The following is a 25,636-nucleotide window of genomic DNA, read 5'->3' on the forward strand; positions in this document are numbered from 1 at the left end:
ACTCCCTATCAGTCAAAAGGACCAAACCCTATGCCTGTGGCCAGAACAAAATGTGGCTCTGGCTACTGAGTCAAGAGTGCACCAAGTTGAAACATGGTGTCAGCAGTGATGAACTTACCCCTTGAGGCAGAACTTTGTGTGTGGGCCCAAAACGTGGAAGTTCATTTGATTGAGGTGGGCACAGGTGACACACAGAAAGTAAATATCTTGCTTACTGATGCAAATCCTCTTTATTTTCTCATGTGTCCTTTCTTTCCCTCCCTTTGACCCCAGCCTCTACTGCTTTCAGAAGAGAAATAATTGGGTCTTCCTGTCCCATTGTGGACTAAAACATTCATGATGTCTGAGTATGCTGGGGGATTTTGGGGAATGGAAGGACTCAATTTTTTATGAATTTGTTGGATACAGCTGCCACATCACCATTCTCTGTGGACCTGTTGGTTGAATTTGGTTCTTCCCCAAATTCAAATGATGGGTGTGGGCAAGGTTTGCAGTGGAGAAAGAGAAGCTAAAGGAACTTGTAATCAAGGCCTTTTGGGCTGCTTTCACCCTACTGTTATAATAACTTCCATTTTTGAATATTGTTGGAACTTATGTTTATTTGTCTCTCCTGGGAATGCTTATAAGTACGAAAGGAGATGCTCTTGATAAGAAATAGGGAAGTGCTTCTGCCTAAAGCACAAATGGGGAAGGTCCCATAACTGCAGTGATTACTATCTGCTACCCATCTCTGTGACAGATGGTTTGTTGATTGGAACCTCTGGCAAGAAGAGGCAGTGTCTCAGAGGTGCCTCTTGGTGTCTTAAACTTGTTGCCTTCCTGATACAACTTCTGGGTACACCACTTTTGAAAAGCAGCTATCAGCTTGCTGCTGGACTCAGAAATTGAATGCCTGATAGTCTCATTTTGGTGGGTCAACTGGGACTCAATGACCAGCAAGGTAGGAAGGAATCAACAAGTCTCATCAAATGGAAATGGCACACTGAAGAAAACAGCTGGCCTGGCCCCAGGAGTATCATGATTTTACATGAAAAAATGGCAGCTCTTCATTGGGGGAAACTTTAACCCCATTGTGCTTCTTGAAACAAGCTGCTGAATCAATGGAGACTTCAGTCAGTTGCCCTAAATGCCTTGACTTGGTTTATTGATGGTTCAGATATGCTAAAACCAAATGATGTCCACTGGGCTGCTGTGGTGGTTCAACTCATTGATAGCTGTGAAAAACCAAAAATAGATCATTTTTGTTCAATGGGCAGAGATCAAGGCTGTTTTCATAGTTCTGGCCAGTATACCCCTTGATAAACTTTTTAATCACTCAACAGTAGACTGATAGTTAAGCTATCTGATGGATCTTCCATAGTCTCTACCATCCATAGGCTTCTGGTATTGGTGATAATTGACTGACTCAGTAAAATTTCTGACTTTGTCTTCTTTACCTCCTTCTGATGAGCACACTTAGCAGGGCAGTTGGTCACTGAATGCAGTTTTCACTCCTGGATAATAATCATAATGAAGTATATATATATATTTGGTCTTCATCCCCCATGCCTGGTACAGAGCTCCTAAAGCCTTGTTCTTTTCTGATAGGGGTGAGAGGATAATCTTTTGTTATTCATAATAACCCCCTTTCAATCATATCTGAGTTTATGCCAATAAGGTGATCTTAGAGGAAGGGGGCTGATTGTCAGAGGATTGGGTTGGAATCCTCAGCCCTACTGATCTCTAGGGAAGAGAGAAGGGCTGGAGACTGACTTATTCACCAGTAACCAGTGATTCAATCCATTGTGCTTATATAATGAAGCCTCTATAAGAACTCTACACAGGTTTAAAGTTGAAGCTTTCAGGTTGGTGAACACATCAAAGTTCTGGGAAAGTGACATGCCCAGAGAGGGCATGGAAATCCCTCATCCTGTCCCACATACCTTGCCCTATACATCCCTGCCATTTTGCTGTTCTTGAGTTGTATCCTTTATAATAAACTAATAATCATAAGCACAGCACTTTCCTGAGTGCTGTGAGCCATTCTAGCAAATTATCGAACTCAAGGAAGAAGATCTGGGAGCCTCCAATTTACAGCCAGTCAGTCAGAAGTACAGGTGACAATCTAGGATGTCTGAAGTGGGAGATAATTTTGTGAGACAGCCTTTAACCTGGAGGATCTGTGGTAACTCTGGGTAGTTAGTATGAGAATTGTTTAGCTTGAGGAAAATAATCTACACATTTGGTGTCAGAAATGAAGTGTTGAATAGTGTAGAGAGAAACAGGAGTTTTCTTATAATTATGTAGATCTATTTTGAAAAATGGGGATTCTATCCTCACCATTCCTGGGCATGATGATCCTTTTCTTTCTCCAACATTGTCAACCTCAGGGTATACTGGTTGGTCTACTCTGCGGGTGGCAGTCTAAGAAAAAGTGTCCCTCCTGCATCTGATCCTTCCAAAAGAAAGTTTTGGGTATGAGTTAGAAAAAATAAGAAAAATGATGAAGTACTAGAAAAGTGACAATTTTCTAATGGTGGAGTAAGAACAACACTCTTGGCACCTGGGGAAGGAATACCTAATCACGCCACTTTGGCTTTAGAAGGTATTTAGGACAACCTCAACTCACTGGCCAACATTGTTATGGATAATAGACTTGTTCTAGACTTCCTCCTTGTGGGCAAAGGTGAAGTCCCTGCCATCACTAAATACCTCTTGCTATATCTAAATGAAAACTTCAAACCAAGTAGAAAGGTCATTACTAAAACTTAAGAACAAGCCACTCAGCTTTTTAAGATAGGCCTTGATGATTTATGGGATTTGCTGAGTTCACTGGGTGCATGCCCCTGTGGGGCATGGTTGGAATCAATACTGCCAATTGACCTCCCTCTGCTGCTTCAAATCCTTTGATAATTAAATGCTGTATGAGACAAATTGATGGATTTAGTCTCAGCCTTTTTTAGTCAGAATGATAGGAATGGCTTGGGGATTGGTGTGCTCGTAGGAAAAAAGCCAATAGTGAAAATGGCATGTAGTGAAATGAAATGAGTTGTGATGTTGGAAGACCATTTTCTGTAGGTCTCATGTTTCTGAATGTTACACAGAGTGCGTCACTGACAGCCCTTTGTTCTAGACTAGCTTGCCAATATAGTGAATAGTATCATAAGATAGAGATAGTGTTTCCCTTATGAGCAATGGGCAGCCATGCATTCTGATTCAAGTTTCTTATCTTACGGTTTCTCTTCTGCAGTGCAACCCACTGCATGTGCAGGTGTTATTTGGTCATCTTTGCCTTGACTTTTGGGATTGAGGCTCAGGGAACTCTTGCAAAAATTCTGACACTTTGGCAACTACTATGGCCATGAGTGATAAACTGTATTTTGTCTTTGACTCAGGAGTCTACCAGTATCTATGTTATCTTGGCTGGTTAGCTTGCTATCTTGTATGTCAAAGTCTCATTACCTTTCACAGTTTTTGACAGAAGTTTGTACAACATAATTTGAGATTAATCCATATACTCGGAGAAAATATTTGTACTCTACATACACAAGAAATAACTGATGTCCAAATTATATAAATAACTACAAATCAATAAGTGACAAGCTACTGAAAGAAAAATAAGAGAATATAGAGTTAATTTAAAAGAGGAAGAAAACAGGAGGTTAAAAAATATGAAAAGATGCTCAACATTACATTTTATCAGGGAAAAAGGCAAGTTAAAACCATAATGAGGTCCCATTTATATCCATAAAATTGGTCACAACTTCAGAAGTTTTATGAAGATTTAAGGGAAATGAGAACCATTATATATTTATTGTAGGTGGGTGTGCAAATTTACAGAACTGTTTTAGAGAGTGTTTTGAAGCCTGGCTTTAGGAGTATCTAATTTTCTGTCTCCTTTCTTCTTATTTCCTTTCCTCCCTCTTTCCCTCCTTTCTTCTCTTCTTTCCTCCCTCCAGCTCTCTGTTCCTCCATTCCTCCCTGGCAGATTGTATGTTATTTTAAAGACAAACAATTGCTCAGGCTGTAACAAGCATATATAGAGGTTTTTCTAAACTTACAAAATTTTGATTGGTTTTGTAGAAAATTATCTTGAAATTATAAATTATTTTCCTGTTAGCTAAGTTTCACCAAAAGGAGTATATCTAATCCATTATATATTTGAAAGATAAGGTAGTTGGACCATTTTAAATTACTTAATTCATACTTATAAAATTGATCTGTGATAAATTGTATAATGAATTTAAGCTTTTGAGGCTAAAACTACATCTACCCCTCACTTCTAAAGTAAAAGTGAGGATAGCGGAAAAGATGCCACACCTGTTACTTGTGCTAGTGACATGATAATACTACCTCTAAAGTAGGTAAGGTAATTTTCTAGCCAGCTACTTCCTAGGTATGTTGATAGTTCAAGATCTATATTTTTAACCATGAAGCTGAGACGTAATAGGAAAAGAAAAAAATGTTATGAGAACAAGATGGGTGTGAAGAGTGAACTTGAACTCTGCACACATTCACAAGTCTGTTTTTTTCCATTGGATATTCTTTCCTGTTTTGTCAAAGATTAGTTGACCATATAGTTGTGTCCATTTCTGGGTGTTCTATTCTGTTCCACTGATGTATGTGTCCGTTTTTGTGCCAATACCATACCTGTCTTGATCACTACAGCTTTGTAGTCTGTACCTTGAAGTCTGGGAATTCTGATGCCTCCAGCTTTGCTTTTCTTTTTCAGGATTGTTTTGACTATTAAGAGTCTTTTGTGGTTCCATACAAATTTTAGGATTGTTCTAGCTCTGTGGAAAATACTGTTGGTATTTTGATAGGAATTGCATTAAATGTATAGATTGCTTTGGGTAATATAGACATTTTACAATGTTTGTTCTTTCAGTCCATGAGCATGGAATGTTTTCCCATTTCTTTGTATAGTTCTCAATTTCTTTCATAAGTGTTTTATAGTTTTCAGAGTAGAGATCTTTTACCTCTTTAGTTAGGTTTATTTCTAAGTATATTGTTTTTGGTGCAATTGTAAATGGGATTGATTCCTTGATTTCTTTTTCTGCTGCTTCATTATTGGTGTATAGAAATGCAACAAATATCTGTACATTGATTTTATCCTGTGAACTTGCCAAATTCATGTTTTAGTTCTAGCGATTTTTTGGTGGAGTCTTCTGGGTTTTCTACATGGAGTATCATGTCATCTATAAATAGCGAAAGTTTGACTTCTTCCTTGCTGATTTGAATGCCTTTTATTTCTTTGTGTTGTCTGATTGCTAAGGCTAGGACTTCCAGTATTATGTTAAATAGTAATGGAGAGAGTGGACATCCCTGTTTTGCTCCTGACCATAGAGGAAAAGCTCTCAGTTTTTACCCATTGAAGATGATATTAGCTATGGGTCTTTTGATATGGCTTTTATGATGTTGAGGTATGTTCCATCTATACCTACTTAGTTGAGGGCTTTTATCAAGAAAGGATACTGTAGGGGCACCTGGGTGGCTCAGTTGGTTAAGTGACTGCTTTCGGCTCAGGTCATGATCCCAGAGTCCTGGGATTGAGTCCCACATCAGGCTCCCGGCTCGGCAGGGAGCCTTCTTCTCCCTCTGACCCTCTCCCCTCTCATGCTTTTTCTTTCTCTCTCTCAAATAAATAAAAATCTTAAAAAAAAAAAGAAAGGATACTGTATTTTGGCAAATACTTTTTCTTCATCTACTGAAGGACCATATGGTTCTCACCTTTCTTTTATTAATGTGGTGTATCACATTGATTGACTTGTGAATATTGAACTACCCCTTCAGCCCAGGAATCAATCCCACTTGGTCATGGTGAATAATCCTTTTATGTACTGTGGGATTTGACTTGCTAGTATCTTATTGAGAATTTTTGCATCCATGTTCATCAGGGATATTGGTCTGTAATTCTCCTTTTTAGTGGGGTCTTTATCTGGTTTTGGAATCAAGGTAATGCTGGTCTCATAGAATGAGTTTGGAAGTTTTCCTTCCATTTCAGTTTTTTTTGGAACAGTTTGAGAAGAATAGGTATTAACTCTTTTTTAAATGTTTGGTAGAATCCCCCTGGGAAACCATGTGGCCTTGGAATTTTGTTTGTTGGTAGATTTTTGATTACTGATTCAATTTCTTTGCTGATTATGGGTCTGTTCAGGTTTTCTATTTCTTCCTGTTTCAATTTGGTAGTTTGTATGTTTCTAGGAATTTGTCTATTTCTTCCAGATTGCCTAGTTTGTTGGCGTATAATTTTTCATAATATTCTCTTGTAATTGTTTGTGTTTCTGTGGTGTTGGTTGTGATCTCTTCTCTTTCATTCATGATTTTATTTGGCTCCTTTCTCTCTTCTTTTTGATAAGTCTGGCTAGGGGTTCATCAATTTTATTAATTCTTTCAAAGAACCAGCTCTTAGTTTCATTGATCTGTTCTGTTTTTTTGTTTGTTTCTATATATTTATTTCCTCTCTAATCTTTATTATTTCCTTTCTTCTGCTTGTTAAAAGAAGCTATATCTAAAAAAAAAAAAAAAAAAGGAAGCTAGATCCTATTTCTCCTAGAGCTGAAGTTTTGCAGTACTCTATGATCAGTAGACTTGGTGCTTGCCAGGGGTTTGTGCTACTCTTCTGGGGCCTGTTGTGCTGATTCTCAGGTAGACTTGCCCTATGGAGATACACCTGAAGGGTGCAGAGGGGGCGGGGCTGATGTAAGTGGCTCCAACCTCCATTGGGTGATGCTGTTTTGCTTACTGAAGTCAGTCAGTGCTGAGGGGATAGTGGGAAATGAAGTTGCCTGTCTCTTTCTTGTCCACAGAGCAGGGAGTTCACATCTGCTACTCTTCAGGAAGCCCTCATAGAAGAACAAGCAAGCACCTCTCTTGTGTCCCTGGCTTCTGTCAGATCCTTGCCTGCATTGGAGCTGTCCACTTGCCAAGTGGCACAATACTTCTGTGTTTTATCTTAGGCACACAGTGAGTTTCACAACTCCAAATTTTAGAGATCTGTGGGATAAGTACTCATGCTGATCCTATAGGGGAGGGTCTCGCCGCACTGTAGCTGGTGCTGGTTTGTCCCAGAAATTGGTTGTGTGACCATGCAACTGTTCAAAGTTTTTTTAAAAAATATTTTATTTATTTATTTGAGAGAGAGAGAGAGCACCAGTGGGAGTGGGAGGGGCAGAGGGAGAAACAGACTCCCCAGTGAGCAGTGAGCCTGAAGTGGGGCTCGATCCTGGGACCCTGGGATCATGACCTGAGCCAAAGGCAGATGCTTAACCAACTGAGCCACCCAGGTGCCTCTCATCCATTCTAAGTTTATGGTAAAGCACAGCCAAAAAGCCAGCACCAAGGTTTGCTGCCTCCAGCCTGTGTTTTTGTTCCTATGCTAGGGAACAGGGCAGCATGTTGGCACCACCGGTATTTTTGTCCCTAGAGAGGCTGTGCTACCACTCCCAAATGCACTCCAAGCAGGGGAAATGTTCCTCCGTGTGTGGCCCAGGGTATCCTCTGACCATGCTGCCCACTCCCAGATTTCCACCTTCCTCTCCCACCAGAGCATTGCCAAGCCCACCAGGCATGACCCTGGCGACGGTGTGGACCACCAAAACTTCAGACTTTGTGCTCCACTCTTTATAAAATCTTGCGGTAGATAGTCCCTCTCCTTTTTCCAGTCAGTGGTTTTGGGGAAGAATTCTTCTTGTGCGATCCCCTTTCTCTCTCTCTCTCTCTCTCTCTCTCTCTCACTTTTCTGTGATCAGGGTTCCTTCCCCTTCATAGCACCTGTGATTCTTTTCTCCCCAAAATCAACTCTCCACAGCTCCTGCCTTCCACAATGTGGCTGATTTTCTATCTCTAGTTGTGCAGTTTTCTCTCTCAGTCCTCTGATCAATTTCTTGGGTGTTCAGAATGATCTGATATTTAACTAACTGTGTTTGAAGGATGAGGCAAGCTTAGAATACCCCTACTCTTCTGTCATCTAAACTTCTCCCCACCTCTCTATTGAGTATCAACTGCATTAGTATGCTCAGGTTGCCCTAACAGCTAACCATAACTGGTGGTTTAAACCAAAGAAATTTATTTTCTTACAGTCTGAAGTCTGGGAGTCCCAGGTCAAGGTACTGGTAGGGCTGATTTCTAGTGAGGCATCTTTTTTTGGCTTACATATGGCTGTCTTCTTGTTGTATCCTCATATGGTCTTTCCTTTTTGCATGCACTGCTGGTGTCTCTTTCTCTTCTTTTAAAGAACACCAGTCCTATAGAATTAGGCCCCCACCCTTATGACCTCATTTAACCTTAATCATCTCCTTAAATGCCCTATCTTTAAACACAGTTACTTTGGGAGATTAGGGCTTCAACATTTAAATTTTGGATGCAGTTGAGTCTGTAACACCAGCTATGTGCCTGCCACTGTCATAAGTGCTTTGGACACATTAGTGAACAAAACAAAGATTCTTCTCCTTGTGGGGCTTATATTAGGGAGAGGTGGAAAACAATAAATAATTATATATAAATAAATTATGTAGTATGTTAGAAGGCAGTGAGTGTTATAGAAAAACAAAACAAAACAACAGGTGAAAGGGATCTGGGCTTTGGGGTAGGTGACAGTTTTAAAAAGGGCAATCAGATTAGGCCCTCTTGAGTAGCTGACATTGAGCAAAGCCTTGAAGAATATGAGGGAGTTAACAGTATAGATATCTGCTCTTGTTAAATCTGGTATTTATTCAGTTGAGAACAACAGGCATTATTAAGAAACTTTGAAAGACATGATTTAGAGCCAGATAACCTTGGTTTAAGTTCTAACTTTGTGTGACTCAGGGCAACTTAGCCTCTACACTAAATTATATAACCAACACCACAATTTTAATGAATTCCAGATGCCAGGATATTTCAGAGCTGATTATCCCTGTTTCAGATGAGCACTGAGAGAATAAATTACTGCAAGGTTGAATTTGAACCCCATTCAGGAATCACTGTCTAATCCTAAACTTATCAGATATGTATAGTTTCTCTGCCTAGCCCCAGAGGTGTTTCATTGTTCCCTTGGTTTCACTGCCTGGCTTTGGTGTGGAAGATAGGAGTGACCTCATTAATTATGTTGATAAATAAATAAATAAAAAAGGGCGCCTGGGTGGCTCAGTCATTAAGCGTCTGCCTTCGGCTCAGGTCATAATCCCAGAGTCCTGGGATCAAGCCCCGCATTGGGCTCCCTGCTCAGCCGGAAGCCTGCTTCTTCCTCTCCCACTCTCCCTGCTTGTGTTCCTGCTCTAGCTGTCTCTCTCCATCAAATAAATAAATAAAATCTTTAAAAAAATTATGTTGATAAACATGTCTGTCAGAGGCATTCCAAAAGGCTTTTCATTTGAGTGTAGGGATTAGTGTGCTTTTGGGTGAGGAAAAGTTGTTGATGAAATTCAGCGGCTCTTCACTAATGTAAAATATCAAGTAATAAGTATTTATGAAGCATGCTTAGACTTGCACTTTGCTCAGCAGCTAAAAAAAATAATTCTGTCAAATCTTAATTATCCATATTAATAAAAAATAAAAATATCAAAGGACTAACATACAGAAAATCTATAAACTCTCACCACAGAAAGGGAAAGAGCAGAAGATACCAAAAGTATAAAGTGGGTAATACAGGGATATCCCCTCCTCTTTTTTAAACAAAATGTAAATAAACAAAATATAATTTCTTAGATTCCCTTATTCTGTAAATGAAATTCATCTTTTATGTTAGAGCCTGGGCTGAGTTCTGGAAGGATAGTAGCAAATAACCTGGTCCCTGATTTTCTAGGAGATTACAGTCTAGTCATCAAGAGAAAAAAGTAAACCAACACAACCCAGTGTGTCAAGGCCATGGTAGCAGTATGTACAGGGAATTCTGGGACCCCAGCAGGAAGCACCTAGCCCAGGGCAGAGGGTGAGTGTGACAGGCAGAAAAAGTTTATAAGAGCAGCCAAAACTATGCCTTCACACTGTCATTCAGTAAACATAATTAAGCAATCTTGGCATGTTAAATAGACCCTTGTGCTAAACTTTCTGGATGAAATGCATTCCAACTTTTGAGGATTTAGACTGGAGTAAAGGGAAACACATATAAACAAGCTCACTAATGTGTCATTAGGTACCGAGGGGGAAGTTATGTAAAGAATGCAGTAGCAGCACAAGTCCATTCCACTCTGTTTAGGGTTAGTGGTGTGAGGAAGTGTGCAGTGTCTGGGATGATGGGCAGGTGTGCAGCTTGTGGTGGGGGGGAGTCAGGCCATTGAAATAGATAAAACACCCTGATTAAAGGTAAGGGAGTAGGCACAGTTAATTTGTAGAAGTACAAGTAGTTCAGTTTGGCTGCAGTTGATGGTGTGTGAAGGGGGAGAGGGAATAAAATGGAGAACAGAAACAAGGTAAGCTAGGCTTTGTATGCTCTGGGAAGGTATTGGCTTATTCCATGGACCTGTGGATATTTGTGAGGCAGAAATAAGATAAACATTCAGGGACCGAATGAGGGAAGCAGAAATCTAGTTTTGGAATCATTCTGGCTTCAGTGTGGAGGCTAGACCAGAGGGGGAAGGCATGAAGGTAGCAGGTACCAGTTATAAGTTTCACATTAGTCTGGGTACCAAATGAATCAAGACTGTGTTAAGTGAGAGAAGAAGAGAGAAATGTGAGAGGAAAAATAATTTTCAAGACTTGATAACTGACTGTATGACAAGGATATTTTGGAGGAAAGGGGCCAGCATGACTCATTGTCTTCCATTGGTGAGATTGTGTTGTTAGCCAAGATTTCCATGCAATATGGATTGTTCAACAGAAGGTAGAGTTTAACAAACTTTGAGACCTCTGAGAGTATAAATTTTTCCATGTATTTTACATTCCTTGAGTGTAAGTACCTCATTTCTTAATGTTTTAATCTGTCTTAGTGTAATTTTGTAGAATATAGTAAAGTAATGCCTTCAACCTAAATTAACCTGATGTATAAAGTGCAAAGATGTATGCAAACCTTTGGGTTAAAAAAACACTGAAAAATGACCATTCTTATGACCTATGCATATTAAAACAATATTAGATTAGTGATGCTAGAACTTTTATAATTTTTATGTTCTCTTTCAAAAGAAAACTAACACTGGCATCATAGGAATATAAGCTACGATAGCAGTTTTACCTGGAAAAAAAAAAAGCATAACTGGTTTCCTTTTATGGCTAAATTCAAATAATATAACTAGTAGTGGTAGCTTCTTCGATTATTAATTTATTCTACAACAGAGAGCTATCCTTATTTCATGTATTATAGCTGTTCAAAGACTGAGATTTAGAGATGGAGTGAATTTATAAGAGCTAACTCTATAGGGAAAGTTTTATGATAGTGTTTCATCAATAATGCTCAGTTGACAAAGTAATTGCGATTTCAGGCCCTTTTGGCCTGAAGAGTTTTTGTTCTGAATCTGTGGTTTAAATGCATAACAAAAGAAAGGAATCTTTAATGGTACTTGCTTTGAAATTAGAATGCGATTACTTTAAAGCACTATGGATAGTTTTATTGCCTTAAACTATTGCCTTTAACTGCCATTCTTTTTTAATGGTCTCTACAACTGCATGCTGTGAGAAGAAAAGCTAGTCAGAATTCACTTTGGTTGAGAGTTAGGTGAAGACCTGTGGAGAATTGCAGGAAAGATCTTATTTTTTTGACCTAGTGATCATTAGCCCTTTCTATGCCTTCCCTAAAGCTTGACACAGGGGTGTTTCCAGCACAACATTTTTAGCCTAATTGGACCAACTAGCAGTGTAAGACTATCAGAACTTTCATTTTATGGAGCTGAATGATTTTTGAGAGAGGACTGATGGAGTCACTGTGTGAACATACCTCACACATAGATACATCTTTCTTACATTCCTTGAAACATGGTAGAGGCATAGGAACTGTTTCTGACATACAGTGGAGTCTGAGATCTTTGTCGTCTGTGAGACTGAAAAGAATAACAGTATCTGTTTTCTGAAAGGGTTGTGATTTCCCAGGAGTTTGCCCTAGAAACAGGTCAAGATGAAGAGACCCTACCCGGCCATACATGCTCTGGTATGCCTCTGCAATCATCAGCCTTTGTGCATTACAGCGTTGAGTTAGAATGTTGATCAGCATGTCTTTGTCACAGCCTGGAAAAGAATAATATTTGAAGATTAGTAAAGTTGCTATTCTGTAGTTTGGAAGAAGCCATTATCTAAGGATCAAAAACTATGGTGCTCGCATTATCTCTGATGGTACTTTAAAGCAGTGAGCAATTTTAACTAAAATTGGAAATCACAGAGCAACACTTGATGAAGGCTATGTTCCTATCTCTCATTTTGGTGCTATGCCTACAGATTTTCCTTTAAAAAGATCCAATTAAAAAATACAGAAGAATAAAAAATATGGTCTTTCTTCAGTCACCTTTCCTACCCACCAAAAAAGGCTTCCTTGACCTTCAAGCTGATTAGTATTTAAATGGGTACAACATCTTTCTCATTTTACAGTTAAGGAGATAGAATTTATAATGAACATACATTAAGACAAAAATAACAGCTACAGTTCAAAACCTCCAGAAGAAGGAAGAGTAATGGACAAGGAAAGTATAAAAGTACGAGGGCTGTGTAACCTTCTGAGGGACTGTGTGAACCTCTTATGGTTGGCATGGAATATGGCCTCTTTCTCCTGTAACTGAGGCTGTTTCTGGGCTGTATGAGGCTTTTGTTTCCTTATATGCCAACTTACTGTACTGGCATAGCACCTGAATGCACAACTAGTTCAGACAAATTTAGCTCTAACTATAGTCATAGTAGAATGACCAAAAAGGCCTTAACATTTCCCTCAGCGTGACTAAAATTTAGACAGGTTTCTTTGTTGACTGTATGCCTTTGATCCCCCTTTTCTGAGAGCATTTACTTTGGAAAACTTGCAATTATAAATTCTTCTTTACTCCTTTGAGATATAAATCTGCCAATCACTTGCCAGTTTTACAATCCAGAAATGTCTTTCCCAAAATATTGGGAGCTATCTCTTTGAAATATAGTCATCAAGAAAGATAGAATCCCTATCTCCTAGTCTCTGTGGGCAGATAGGAACCTAACTTTCTCAAGAACTAATTAGCAAAAACAGATGACCTAATTGCATTGACAAACACCCACAACTCCCAGTGTTCTCCAGTACTTTTCAACTAGTCTCTCACCTCCCCCTGTGTGCTTAAAAACTCTCTTGCCCTTTGTTTCAGAGGAATTGAGTTCTTTCCTCTGTTGCTAAAGTCTTGATTTCTGTTGCAATAGTCTTGAATAAAGTCTTCCTTGCCTGTTTAGTTCTGTGTTACAGATTTTCTTTGACAAAAGTAGATATTTAATGGAGAAGAGGAGAAAAAGGAATTGAAAGGCTAGGATGTTAAGCAGATCATCTTTTTGGAAATTAAAGCCATCCTGGATGCCCTTGGTTCTTAGGAAAGCTGAGTCAGGTCCTGAAATATCTAGTGAATGAGGACTGGTGACTAGGATTTACATAGATAACTACGCCCTGTGAAACAAAAGAAAGAGCAGGGTGTTTTATGCAGGTGAGAGAAATGATAAAATGGAAGGAGGGAGGCATAGAATCAGCTCCAAACACTGAAATTTATGGTTTATGAGAGGCATAGAGCAACATATTGCCCTGGGCCTAGCTTGTTAATGCCCTGGACTCAAAGGACACTAAGGAGTTCTGTAGGAGTCTGTTAACTGCATGATGGGAATTCCAAAGGGGACAAATTTTTAATAATAAATAGAAGATTTTTTCAGTTATATCCATTGTTATTTTTACTGTCTTCATATTTATATTATTCTTATAGTCTTCTTTTTTTGTGTGTTGTTCTGTTGAGATTATCTACAACCTACCTCTCTGACTGTATCTCCATTTTTCAAAGTGTTCATAGCAATTCTTGCTCATTTATTCTACCAGGATATTTCAGATTAATTTTATATGAATCTCAAAACTTTATTAAAAATTTTTAATTAAAATAACTGTAAATTTAGGAATCCATTTTGAAAAGTCTTTTTGTCACTATATCTGCTGAATTTTTTCATTGTTTTTCTTTTCTGAAAGATTTAGTAAAGTTTTGTGGAGTTTTTGTAAATGGCAAGAGACTTTATTTTGTTAAAAAATATTCATATTTGCATTTATATTGACATTAAAGTTACTTTATTTTGTTTCTTAACACATAATTGCTTAAATAAGTGACATTGAATTTTATAAACATAAAATTACCTTGTGTTCAAAAAAAATTACTGAACTCTCATTATTTTTAATAACTTTTTCATTGATTAGCTTAGATTTCGAGATACAAACAATATACTCTGCACATAATAAAAATTTTGATTTCTCCTTTACAGTCATTTTAAGTTTTTCTTATTCTCTTGCATTCTGACAGGAATTCCTAGGTAATTCTTATTTCCTGGTTTAACAGAAAAGCATGGCATAACAAACCATAGCAATTTTATTGGGTTCGATGATACACAGTGATTCTTGTTATTTGTGGTAGTTTTCTACAAAGTTGTTATGAATACTGAATTAACAGATGCAGAACTATGGCTCTGAGGGGAAATACACAGATTTCAACAACCTCTGATCACAATATTTTTGTCAACAGAAATGCCATTTACAACAAATATGTTTGTTTGCCAATGTCCTTAAAAAAATAAGCCTGTCTCATCAGCATTGAAATCCTTCTTTTTCTGATACACTTTTCCTGTATAAAATTTAGGAGGTGATTTTAAAGAATATCTTAAGGAGGTATTCTTCTACAGTCTACTGATCTACAGAACTTGTTCACCTGAAAGTTTAACAGTTTTTATGCTGTATCACCTTTTTTAAAAATTTTATTTTATTATGTTATGTTAATCACCATGCATTACATCATTAGTTTTTGATGTAGTGTTCCATGATTCATTGTTTGCGTATAATACCCAGTGCTCCATTCAATATATGCCCTCTTTAATATCCATCACCAGGCTAACCCATCCCCCCATCTACCCCCAGAACCCTCAGTTTGTTACTCAGAGTCCATAGTCTCTCATGGTTTGTCTCCCCCTCCGATTCCCCCCCTTCATTTTTCCCTTCCTACTATTTTTTTTAACATATAATATATTATTTGTTTCAGAGGTACAGATCTATGATTCAACAGTCTTACACAATTCACAGAGCTCACCATAGCCCATACCCTCCCCAATGTCTATCACCCAACTACCCCATCCCTCCCACCCCCCACCATTCCAGCAACCCTCAGTTTGTATCCTGAGATTAAGAATTCCTCTGTATCAGTGAGATCATATGATACATGTCTTTCCCTGATTGACGTATTTCACTTAGCATAATACCCTCTAGTTCCATCTATGTTGTTGCAAATGGCAAGATTTCATTTTTTTGATGGCTGCATAATATTCCATTGTGTATATGTACCACAACTTCTTTATCCATTCATCTGTTGATGGACATCTTGGCTCTTTCCATAGTTTGGCTATTGTGGACATTGCCGCTATAAACATTGGGGTGCATGTACCCTTTTGGGTCACTACATTTGTATCTTTGGGTTGAATACACAGTAGTGCAATTGCTGGGTTATAGGGGAGCTCTATTTTCAACTTTTTGAGGAACCTCCATACTGTTTTCCAGAGTGGTTGCAGCAGGTTGCATTCCCACCAACAGTGTAGGAGCGTTCCCCTTTCTCCGCATCCCCGCCAACAACTGTCGTTTTCTGACTTGTTAATTTTAGCCATTCTGACTGGTGTGAGGTGGTATCTCATTGAGGTTTTGATTTGAATTTCCCTGATGCCGAGCGATGTTGAGCACTTTTTCATGTGTCTGTTGGCCATTTGGATGTCTTCTTTGGAAAAATGTCTGTTCATGTCTTCTGCCCATTTCTTGATTAGATTAGTAGTTCTTTGGGTGTTGAGTTTGATAAGTTCTTTATAGATTTTGGATGCTAGCCCTTTATCGGATATGTCATTTGCAATTATCTTCTCCCATTCTGTCGGTTGTCTTTTGGTTTTGTGGACTGTTTCTTGTGCTGTGCAAAAGCTTTTTATCTTGATGAAGTCCTAATAGTTCATTTTTGCCCTTGCTTCTCTTGCCTTTGGCGATGTTTCTAGGAAGAAGTTGCTGCGCCTGAGGTCAAAGAGGTTGCTGCCTGTGTTCTCCTTTAGGATTTTGATGGATTCTTGTCTCACATTAGGTCTTTCAACCATTTTGAGTCTATTTTTGTGTGTGGTATAAGGAAATGGTTCATTTTAATTCTTCTGCATGTGGCTGTCCAATTTTCCCAACACCATTTGTTGAAGAGACTGTCTTTTTTCCATTGGACATTCTTTCCTGCTTTGTTGAAGATTAGTTGACCCTAGAGTTGAGGGTCCATTTCTGGGCTCTCTATTCTGTTCCATTGATCTATGTGTCTGTTTTTGTGCCAGTACAATGCTGTCTTGATGATTATGGCCTTGTAATAGAGCTTGAAGTCCGGAATTGTGATGCCACCAGCTTTGCGTTTCTTTTTCTACATTCTTCTGGCTATTTGGGGTCTTTTCTGGTTCCATATAAATTTTAGGATTATTTGTTCCATTTCTTTGAAAAAAGTGGATGGTATTTTGAAAGGGATTGCATTAAATGTGTAGATTGCACTAGGTAGCATAGACATCCTCACAATATTTGTTCTTCCAATCCATGAGCATGGGACGTTTTTCCATTTCTTTGTGTCTTCCTCAATTTCTTTCATGAGTATTTTATAGTTTTCTGAGTACAGATCCTTTGCCTCTTTGGTTAGATCTATTCCTAGGTATCTCATGGTTTTGGGTGCAATTGTAAATGGGATCGACTCCTTAATTTCTTTCTTCTGTCTTGTTGTTGATGTATAGGGATGCCACTGATTTCTGTGCATTGATTTCATATCCTGCCACTTTACTGAATTCCTATATGAGTTCTAGCAGTTTTGGGGTGGAATCTTTTGGGTTTTCCACATAAAGTATCATATCATTGGCAAAGAATGAGAATTTGACTTCTTCTTTGCCCATTCGGATGCCTTTCATTTCTTTTTGTTGTGTGATTGCTGTGGCTAGGTCTTCTAGTACTATGTTGAATAGCAGTGGTGATAGTGGACATCCGTGCCATGTTCCTGACCTTAGGGGGAAAGCTCTCAGTTTTTTCCCATTGAGAATGATATTTGTTGTGGATTTTCCTAGATGGCTTTTATGATATTGATGTATGTACCCTCTATCCCTAAAGCCTGAAGAGTTTTGATCAAGAAAGGATGTTTTACTTTGTCAAATGCTTTTTCTGCATCTATTGAAAGGATCATATGGTTCTTGTTCTTTTATTAATATATTGTATCACATTGATTGATTTGTGGATAAATCCCACTTAGTCGTGGTGAATAATCCTTTTAATGGACTGTTGGATCCTATTGGCTAGTATTTTGGTGAGAATTTTTGCATCCATGTTCATCAGGGATATTGGTCTGTATTTCTCCTTTTTGATGGTGTCTTTGTTTGGTTTTGGGATCAAGCTAATGGTGGCCTCATAAAACAAGTTTGTAAGTTTCCCTTCCATTTCTGTTTTTTGGAACAGTTTCAGAAGTATAGGTATTAATTCTTCTTTAAATGTTTGGTAGAATTCCCCTGGGAAGCCGTCTGGCACTGGGCTCTTGTTTGTTGGGAGATTTTTGATTACTGCTTTAATTTCCTTAGTGGTTATAGGTCTGTTCAGGTTTTCCATTTCTTCCAGTTTCAGTTTTGGTAGTAGATGCATCTCTAGGAATGCATCCATTTCTTCCAGGTTATCTAATTTGTTGGCATATAGTTGCTCCTAATATGTTCTTATAATTGTTTGTATTTCTTTGGTGTTGGTTGTGATCTCTCCTCTTTCATTCATGATTTTATTTATTTGGGTCCTTTCTCTTTTCTTTTTGATAAGTCTGGCCAGGGGGTTATCAATCTTATTAATTCTTTCAAAGAACCAGCTCCTAGTTTTGTTGATATGTTCTACTGTTCTTTTGTTTTCTATTTCATTGATATCTGCTCTGATCTTTATTATTTCTCTTCTCTGGCTGGGTTTAGGCTTCATTTGCTGTTCTTTCTCCAGCTCCTTTAGGTGTAGGATTAGGTTGTGTATTTGAGACCTTTCTTGTTTCTTGAGAAAGGCTTGTATTGCTATATACTTTCCTCTCAGGACTGCCTTTGCTGCATCCCAAAGATTTTGAACAGTTGTGTTTTCATTTTCATTGGTTTCCTTGTATTTTTTTAATTCTTCTTTAATTTCCTGGTTGACCAATTCATTCTTTAGTAGGACGCTCTTTGGCCTCCATGTATTTGAGTTCCTTCTGACTTTCTTCTTGTGATTCAGTTCTAGTTTCAAAACATTGTGGTGTTAAAATATGCAGGGAATGATCCCAATCTTTTGGTACCGGTTGAGACCTGATTTGTGACCTAGGTTGTTGTCTATTCTGGAGAATGTTTCATGGGCACTAGGAAGAATGTGTATTCTGTTGCTTTGGGATGGACTGTTTTGAATATATCTGTGAAATCTATTTGGTCCAGTGTGTCATTTAAAGTCTTTATTTCCTTGCTGATCTTTTGCTAGATGATCTGTCCATTTCAGTGAGGGGGGTGTTAAAATCCCGTACTATTATTGTATTGTTGTTGATGTGTTTCTTTGATTTTGGTATTAATTGGCTTATATAATTGGCTGCTCCCATGTTAGGGGCATAGATATTTACAATTGTTAAATCTTCTTGTTGGATAGACCCTTTAAGTAGGATATAGTGTCCTTCCTCATCTCTTATTATAGTCTTTGTTTTAAAATCTAATTTGTCTGATATAAGGATTGCCAGCCCAGCTTTCTTTTGGTGTCCATTAGCATGGTAAATGGTTTTCCACCCCCTCACTTTCAATCTGGAGGTGTCTAAAATGAGTCTCTTATAGGCAGCATATCGATGGGTCTTGTTTTTTTTTCCAATCTGATAGCCTGTGTCTTTTGATTGGGGCATTTAGCCCATTTACATTCAGGGTAACTATTGAAAGATATGAATTTAGTGCCATTGTATTGTCTGTAAGGTGACTGTTACTGTTTATTGTCTCTGTTCCTTTCTGGTCTATGTTACTTTTAGGCTCTCTCTTTGCTTAGAGGACCCCTTCCAATATTTCTTGTAGAGCTGGTTTCTTGTTTGCAAATTCCTTTATTTTTTGCTTGTCCTGGAAATTTTTCAATGACAACCTAGCTGGATATAGTATTTTTGGCTGCATGTTTTTCTCATTTAGTGCTCTGAACATATCATGCCAGTCCTTTCTGGCCTGCCAGGTCTCTATGGATAGGTTTGTTGCCAATCTAATGTTTCTACCACTGTAGGTTACAGATCTCTTGTCCCGAGTTGCTTTCAGGATTTTTTCTTTGTCTCTGAGACTCATAAGTTTTACTATTAGATGTCAGGGTGTTGACCTATATTTGTTGATTTTGATGGGGGTTCTTTTTGTGTCCTGGATTTTGATGCCTGTTTCCTTCCCCAAATTAGGGAAGTTCTCTGCTATAATTTGCTCCAATATACTTTCTTCCCCCCCGCCCCCCGCCTCCTTCTTCTGGGATCCCAATTACTCTAATATTATTTCATCTTATGGTATCACTTATCTCTCGAATTCTGCCCTTGTGATCCAGGAGTTGTTTATCTCTCTTTTTCTCAGCTTCTTTATTTTCCATCATTTGATCTTCTATATCACTGATTCTCTCTTCTGCCTCATTTATCCTAGCAGTTAGAGCCTCCGTTTTTGATTGCACCTCATTAATAGCCTTTTTGATTTTGACTTGGTTAGATTTTAGTTTTTTTATTTTTCCAGAAAGGGTTTCTCTAGTATCTTCCATAGTTTTTTCAAGCCCAGCTAGTCTCTTTATAATCGTCATTCTGAACTCTAGTTCTGACATCTTACTAAGGTCTGTATTGGTTAGGTTCCTGGCAGTTGGTATTGCCTGTTTTTTTTTTTTTTTTGAGGTAACTTTTTCCATCTTGTCATTTTGTCCAGAGGAGAATAGGTGAATGAGAGAAGAAAATGGTAACAGGGTAAAAAGAACCCCAGAAAAATATACAGTAAACAAGTCAGAAGAGACCTGAAATAGGGGAAAAGAAAGGGAAAGAAAGAAAAAAGAAAAAAAGAAGAAAAATTTAAAAAAAATAAAGAATATGATCAAATATGGTCAGGCTGGTGAATAGATCAGTGCCACACACTAGATTTTGGGTGTATTTTTGTGTATTAGAAGAAAGTGCCTCCCAAAATTTTAAAGAAAGAAAAACTTATATATGTACAAAAATAAGGGTAAATACGATGAAGGGATGGAATGTGACTGTAAAGATGAAAAGTATAAAAGATTTTATAAAAGGAATTGATAAGATAAGAAGTTGGTTGAAAAAAGAAAGAATAGAAATTAAAAAAAAAGAGAGAATGTAATCAGGCAGGAGTCTAGAACAAAGCCATACACTGGATATTTAGGGTATATTTTTGTCTGTTTGAAGAAACTGTATCCCAAAATTTTAAAGAGAGAGCAACTTATATATATACCAAAAATAAGGTTAACTACTATGAGGATAGTCTATGACTCTAAAAATGAAAAATAAAAAAGAGTTTTAAAAAAGGGAGTGATAAAATGTTGGTTGAAAAAGGGAAAAAGAAAAATTCAAAAAAGAAATAGAAAAAGAAAAAAGTGAAAATTAAAAATATTAACTTTGAAAGACTAAAGAATCAGGGGGGGAAAAAAGCCGTGAATTCTATGTGCTGTATTCCCCTAGTCCTGGAGTTTTTCGTTCTCATTGATCAGCAAACTTGGTCTTGGCTGGCTGTTCTTTCTCATCTTCTGGGGGAGGGACCTGTTGCCGTGGTTCCCAAATGTCTTTGCCAGAGGCAGAATTGCCCTGCCCTTGCCAGGCCGGGCTAAGTAATCTGCTTGGGTTTGCTCTCAGGAGCATTTGTTCCCTGCAAGTTTTCCGTGCAGCTTTGGAGGATTAGAGTGAAAATGGTGACCTCCCAATCTCTGTTCTGGAGGAACCAAGAACTCGGGGCCCCACTCCTCAGGGAGCCCCCAGAGAAATGCAGGCAATCGCTCCTATCTCCCTGGTCCAGGGCCGCACTCCGTGTTCACCCGGCCTGTGACCGAGCATTTCTATCTCTGTTGCCTGACCCAGTGTGGAGTCTCCAAACCCAGCAGATCCCTGTGGTGTGCTCTTGTGCTGCTCCTCCCGGGGGAGGAAGGGGAGTCTCCCTGGATCTGCCACTTTTTGGGTCCCTGCTGGAGGAACAGTGGCCTGACTGTGCCGCAGATCACGGTTTATGGCAACCCCGAGCTGTGAGCCCACTCCTCGGCTCTGTCTTTGCAGCTGGCTTCCCCGCTTCGATACCTGGGAGCTCTGCTGCACTCAGGCACCCCTGGTCTTTCTGTGACCTCGAGGGTCCTGAGACCACACAGTTCCAGCGAGGGTTCCTCCCCACACTTAGCCACTGGAGTGACGTCCCTCAGCGGAGCAGACTTCTAAAAGTTCCGATTTTGTGCTCTGCTGCTCTATCACTTGCCAGAAGTGGTGGACGGAGGCCCCCTCTGTCTATCCTCCAGAATATCGCCTTGGATTCACTTCTCCACAGGTCCTACCTTACAGAAAGTGGTCGCTTTTCTGTTCAGAGAGTTGCTGCTATTCTTTTCTATGACCTCCTGTTGAGTTCGTAGGTGTTCTGAATGGTTTGATAACTATCTAGCTGAATTCCTGGGACCAGACGAAATTTAGGTCTCCTACTCCTCTGTCATCTTGCCCCTTCCCCCACTGTATCACCTTTTGAAACATGCAAGGCATCTATCACTACTTTCAAGAGAAAGCTGATCACTACACTTTTTATATTATTAGTTTTTTGTCATGAACTCAGAAATTTAGCTGCTTTTCCACAGCTTTATAACTTAGAACAGATTTTACTTTAGCATTTTTCTGGGCAGCTTCATGCATAGGCAGTGAATTTTATCTTTTTTTCTGGATGTACTATATTGGTGATTTATTAACATTAATCTCATGGCCAACAGCATTAGAACTAATGTCTGAATGAAGCTTATTGATGCACATATTTTCTCTGTAATATTTCTTCTTGTGCTTGGGAACATTTGACAGCACTTTATCACAACATTTGGAGGGCGTTTAAAAGAACACAATCACGAACAAAGAGCATAAAGATACAAAAAAATTGGAGCATTAAATAAACCACAAAAAGGACACTTGTTAATAGTGTAAGAGCTGAAACAAGAAGGAAAAGCATCATCTTGTCTAATCTCAGCTGGAATATGTGCTCTGATGACTCAAAGTTTACACCTCTCTGCATATTCCTGTTAATGACCATGAAAGTCCTGCAAATGTTGATTTTGGTGTTATGAATGAATTTTACAAGTAGACAAATTAGCATATGTGGAATCTGTGAATAATAAACATTGATTATATGGTCAAGTAGGTAAAAGTGGTCTACTAAGCAGGAAAATAATTATTACTAAAATTTCAAATTATATCTAAATAGCACTGAGTGATCTACACAGATAGATTATAATGGAATAGAGGAAGATATACTATGCTAACATACTGAAAAAAAAGCTGGAGTAGCTATATTAATTTTAATACAAAAAACTTCAGAAGAAGGAAAATTATCAGGGATGAAAAGAACCATTACATAATGATAAAGGGGCCACTTCTCCAAGATGATATTATAAATCTTCATATGTGTGAGCCCAATAAAAGAGCATCAAAATACATGAGTTAAAAACTGATAGAACTGCTAGAAGAAACAGATGAATCCACTATTTTATCAGGAATTTAGTACCTCTTTATCATAAATGGACAGATCCAGCAGGCAGAAAACTTATAAGCACATGTTTGAAATCAGTAACATCATCAATCAACTTGATATAATTGATATCTATAGAATACTTCAACAACAACAGGTTGTTGTTCTCAAGCTCACATGTAATACTAAGATAGACTACATAAAATATACCTTAACCAGTGTAAAATAATAGAAACCATACAAAATAAGCTCTCAGACCACAGTGGCATTAAACCAGAAATCAATAACAGAAAGATAGATGGAAAACCTAAAATTCTTGGAGCTTAAACAACACACTTGCAAATAACACAAAAAAGGCTCAAGAAAATTAAAAAAAATCAAACTAATTTGAAAATGAAAATATAAACTATTAAATTTGTGAGATGCAGCAAATGAAATGCTTAGAGGAAAATTTATGGCCTTGAATAAATATGTGGGAAATAAATACCTAAAAGCACTAATATAAACTTCCACCTTAGGAAACTGAATAAAAGAATGAATTAAGTCTAAAGTAAGCCAAAGCAAATAAACAATGAAAATTAGAGTAGAAATAAATTCAATTGAAACAGGAAATTTATAGAGAAAATCAATTAACCTGAAAGCTCATTCTTTGAAAAAAATCAATAAAATTGATAATCCCCTAGCCAGGTTAACTAACAAAAAAAGAGAAAAGATACAGTTACTCATATCAGAAATGAAAGAGGGTACATTGCTACAGATACTATGGATATGAAAAGGATAAGAAAGGAACACTAAGAACAACCCTGTGCCCAGAAATTTGATACTGTAGATGAAATGGATCAATTTCTTCAAAGACACAATCTACCCAAACTTACACAAAGAGAAATAGACAATATGAATAGGCCTATATCTATTAAAGAAGTTAAACACATATTAAATAACTTGTCAAGACAGAAAGCACCTGGCCCTGATGGGTTCACTGGTGAACTCTACCAAACTTTTGAAGAATAAAATTTTATGATTTTTTTGTTTGTTTACGGTCTCTTCCGGAAGATATAAGCAGAGGCAATACTTCCTAAATCATCCTATGAGGTCAGCATTACCCTACTACCAAAACCAGAGAAAGCATTACAAGAAAGGAAAACTACAGACCAATATCTGTCATGAACACAGATGTAAAAATTCTTCAAAAATATTGGCAAATTGAATTCAATACTGTATAAAAAGAATTGTGCATTATGACCAAGTGGTGTTTCTTTCAGGTATGCAAGTCTTATCTCAACATTTGAAAATCAATTAACATAATTTATTACATCAATAGAATAAAGAATAGAAACTGTTGACTGTATCAACAGATGAAAAAAAAGCATTTGACAAAATCTAACACCTGTTTAAGATGAAAACTCTCAGCAAAACCTATAGGGAACATATACTTAATAGGGACAAAGATAAGGAACAAAGCAAGGATGTCCACTCTAAATAGCACTGACTATTTCAAAAAAGATTTTGACTTGATGTTGCTTTGTCAAGAATTAGGCATGTAGGTTAAAAATAATTCCAGTTGTCTAGCATCTCACAGGGATGATTTGGGAAATACATATGTTAATTGAGACAAAATAAACACAGTTATTCTAAGACTGCACAGACTGGGAAAATAGCTTCTAATGGTAAGGATACTGGACTGCACTATTAAGGAATATTAACTGAGAGTTATTCCTTTTTAGTGTGATTGGTGAATTTTTATATAATTTAAGACAATTTTTGTTAAAACTACTCATTTTTGTTTGCTTTGGAGTATTTTTTCGCTTTCTGATTTTTCTAAGTAAAACATAGTAGCCAAGTCAAAAATCAACAAGTGGAACTACATCATCAAACTAGAAAGCTTCTGAAGAGCAAAAGAAATAACAGAATGAAAAAGCAATCTACAGAAAGGGAGAAAATATTTGCAAACCATATACCTGATAAGGGATTAATATCTAAAATACATAAGAATCTCATACAACTCAATAGCAAAAACCAAATAATCTAATTAAAAATGGGCAAAGAACCTGAATAGACATTTTTCTAAAGAAGACATACAAATGGTCCATAAGTACATGAAAAACTGCTCAATATCACTAATCATCAGGGAAATGCAAATCAAAACTATAATGAAATATCACTTCACACCTGTTAGAATGACTATTATCAAAAAGACAAGAAGAAATGTGGAGAAAAGGGAATTCCCATTGGTAGGAATGTAAATTGGTACAGCCACAATGGAAAACAGTGTGGAAGTTCCTCAAAAAATTAAAAACAGAATGATACAGCAATCCTACTTCTGGGTGTTTATCTAAAGTAAATGAAATCATTATCTCATAAAGATATCTGCACCTCCATATTCACTGTAGAGCAAACCACTGAAGTTCCATCAACAGATGAAAAGATAAAGAAAATGTGATTCTCTCTGTCTCTCCTGTGCCAGGGTCATCAGGTTGGACAGACTTTAAAGCATTTTGAGATGTGTTTTTGCTGTGGCATGCTGGAGTGGACAGTATGTGATCAAACCCTAAACCTCCTGGAATTCTTCAGTCTAAAACACTGACAAGCAAAAAATTACAATGGTCAAATTGAACCTACATTCTGACCCTAAAGTTGCTATGACAGGAGAATTGAAACTGGAGCAAAGAAAAATTTTTTCAGTGAATAGATTGATGTATAGTTTTAAAGCAAAAATTACTCTCCTGAAGACAAAGTTAATCCATAACTTTTTGTTAACTTGTCTCTATTTTTCTAGTGATGCCTGATATTTTAAAAGGCATGAAAGCATTGCAAACTCCTCAAGTCAGCTTTAGAGAGCATATTTAAAGTC

General features: G+C 37.7%; 1 protein-coding gene across 1 annotated transcript in view; it reads right to left on the bottom strand.

Moving 5' to 3' along the window:
- Positions 1 to 25,636, bottom strand: part of ANXA10 (annexin A10) — a 108,296-nt gene that overhangs the window by 38,367 nt on the left and 44,293 nt on the right. The window contains exon 3 of the mRNA XM_028104337.1: positions 12,020 to 12,114. Coding sequence (XP_027960138.1) covers positions 12,020 to 12,114 — 95 coding nt within the window. The remainder of the gene's footprint in view (positions 1 to 12,019; positions 12,115 to 25,636) is intronic.

Source organism: Eumetopias jubatus, unplaced genomic scaffold, assembly GCF_037043125.1.
Source record: "Eumetopias jubatus isolate StellerSeaLion01/CBP00866 unplaced genomic scaffold, mEumJub1_p1.0 scaffold_2, whole genome shotgun sequence".
Classification (NCBI taxonomy): Eukaryota; Metazoa; Chordata; class Mammalia; order Carnivora; family Otariidae; genus Eumetopias; species Eumetopias jubatus.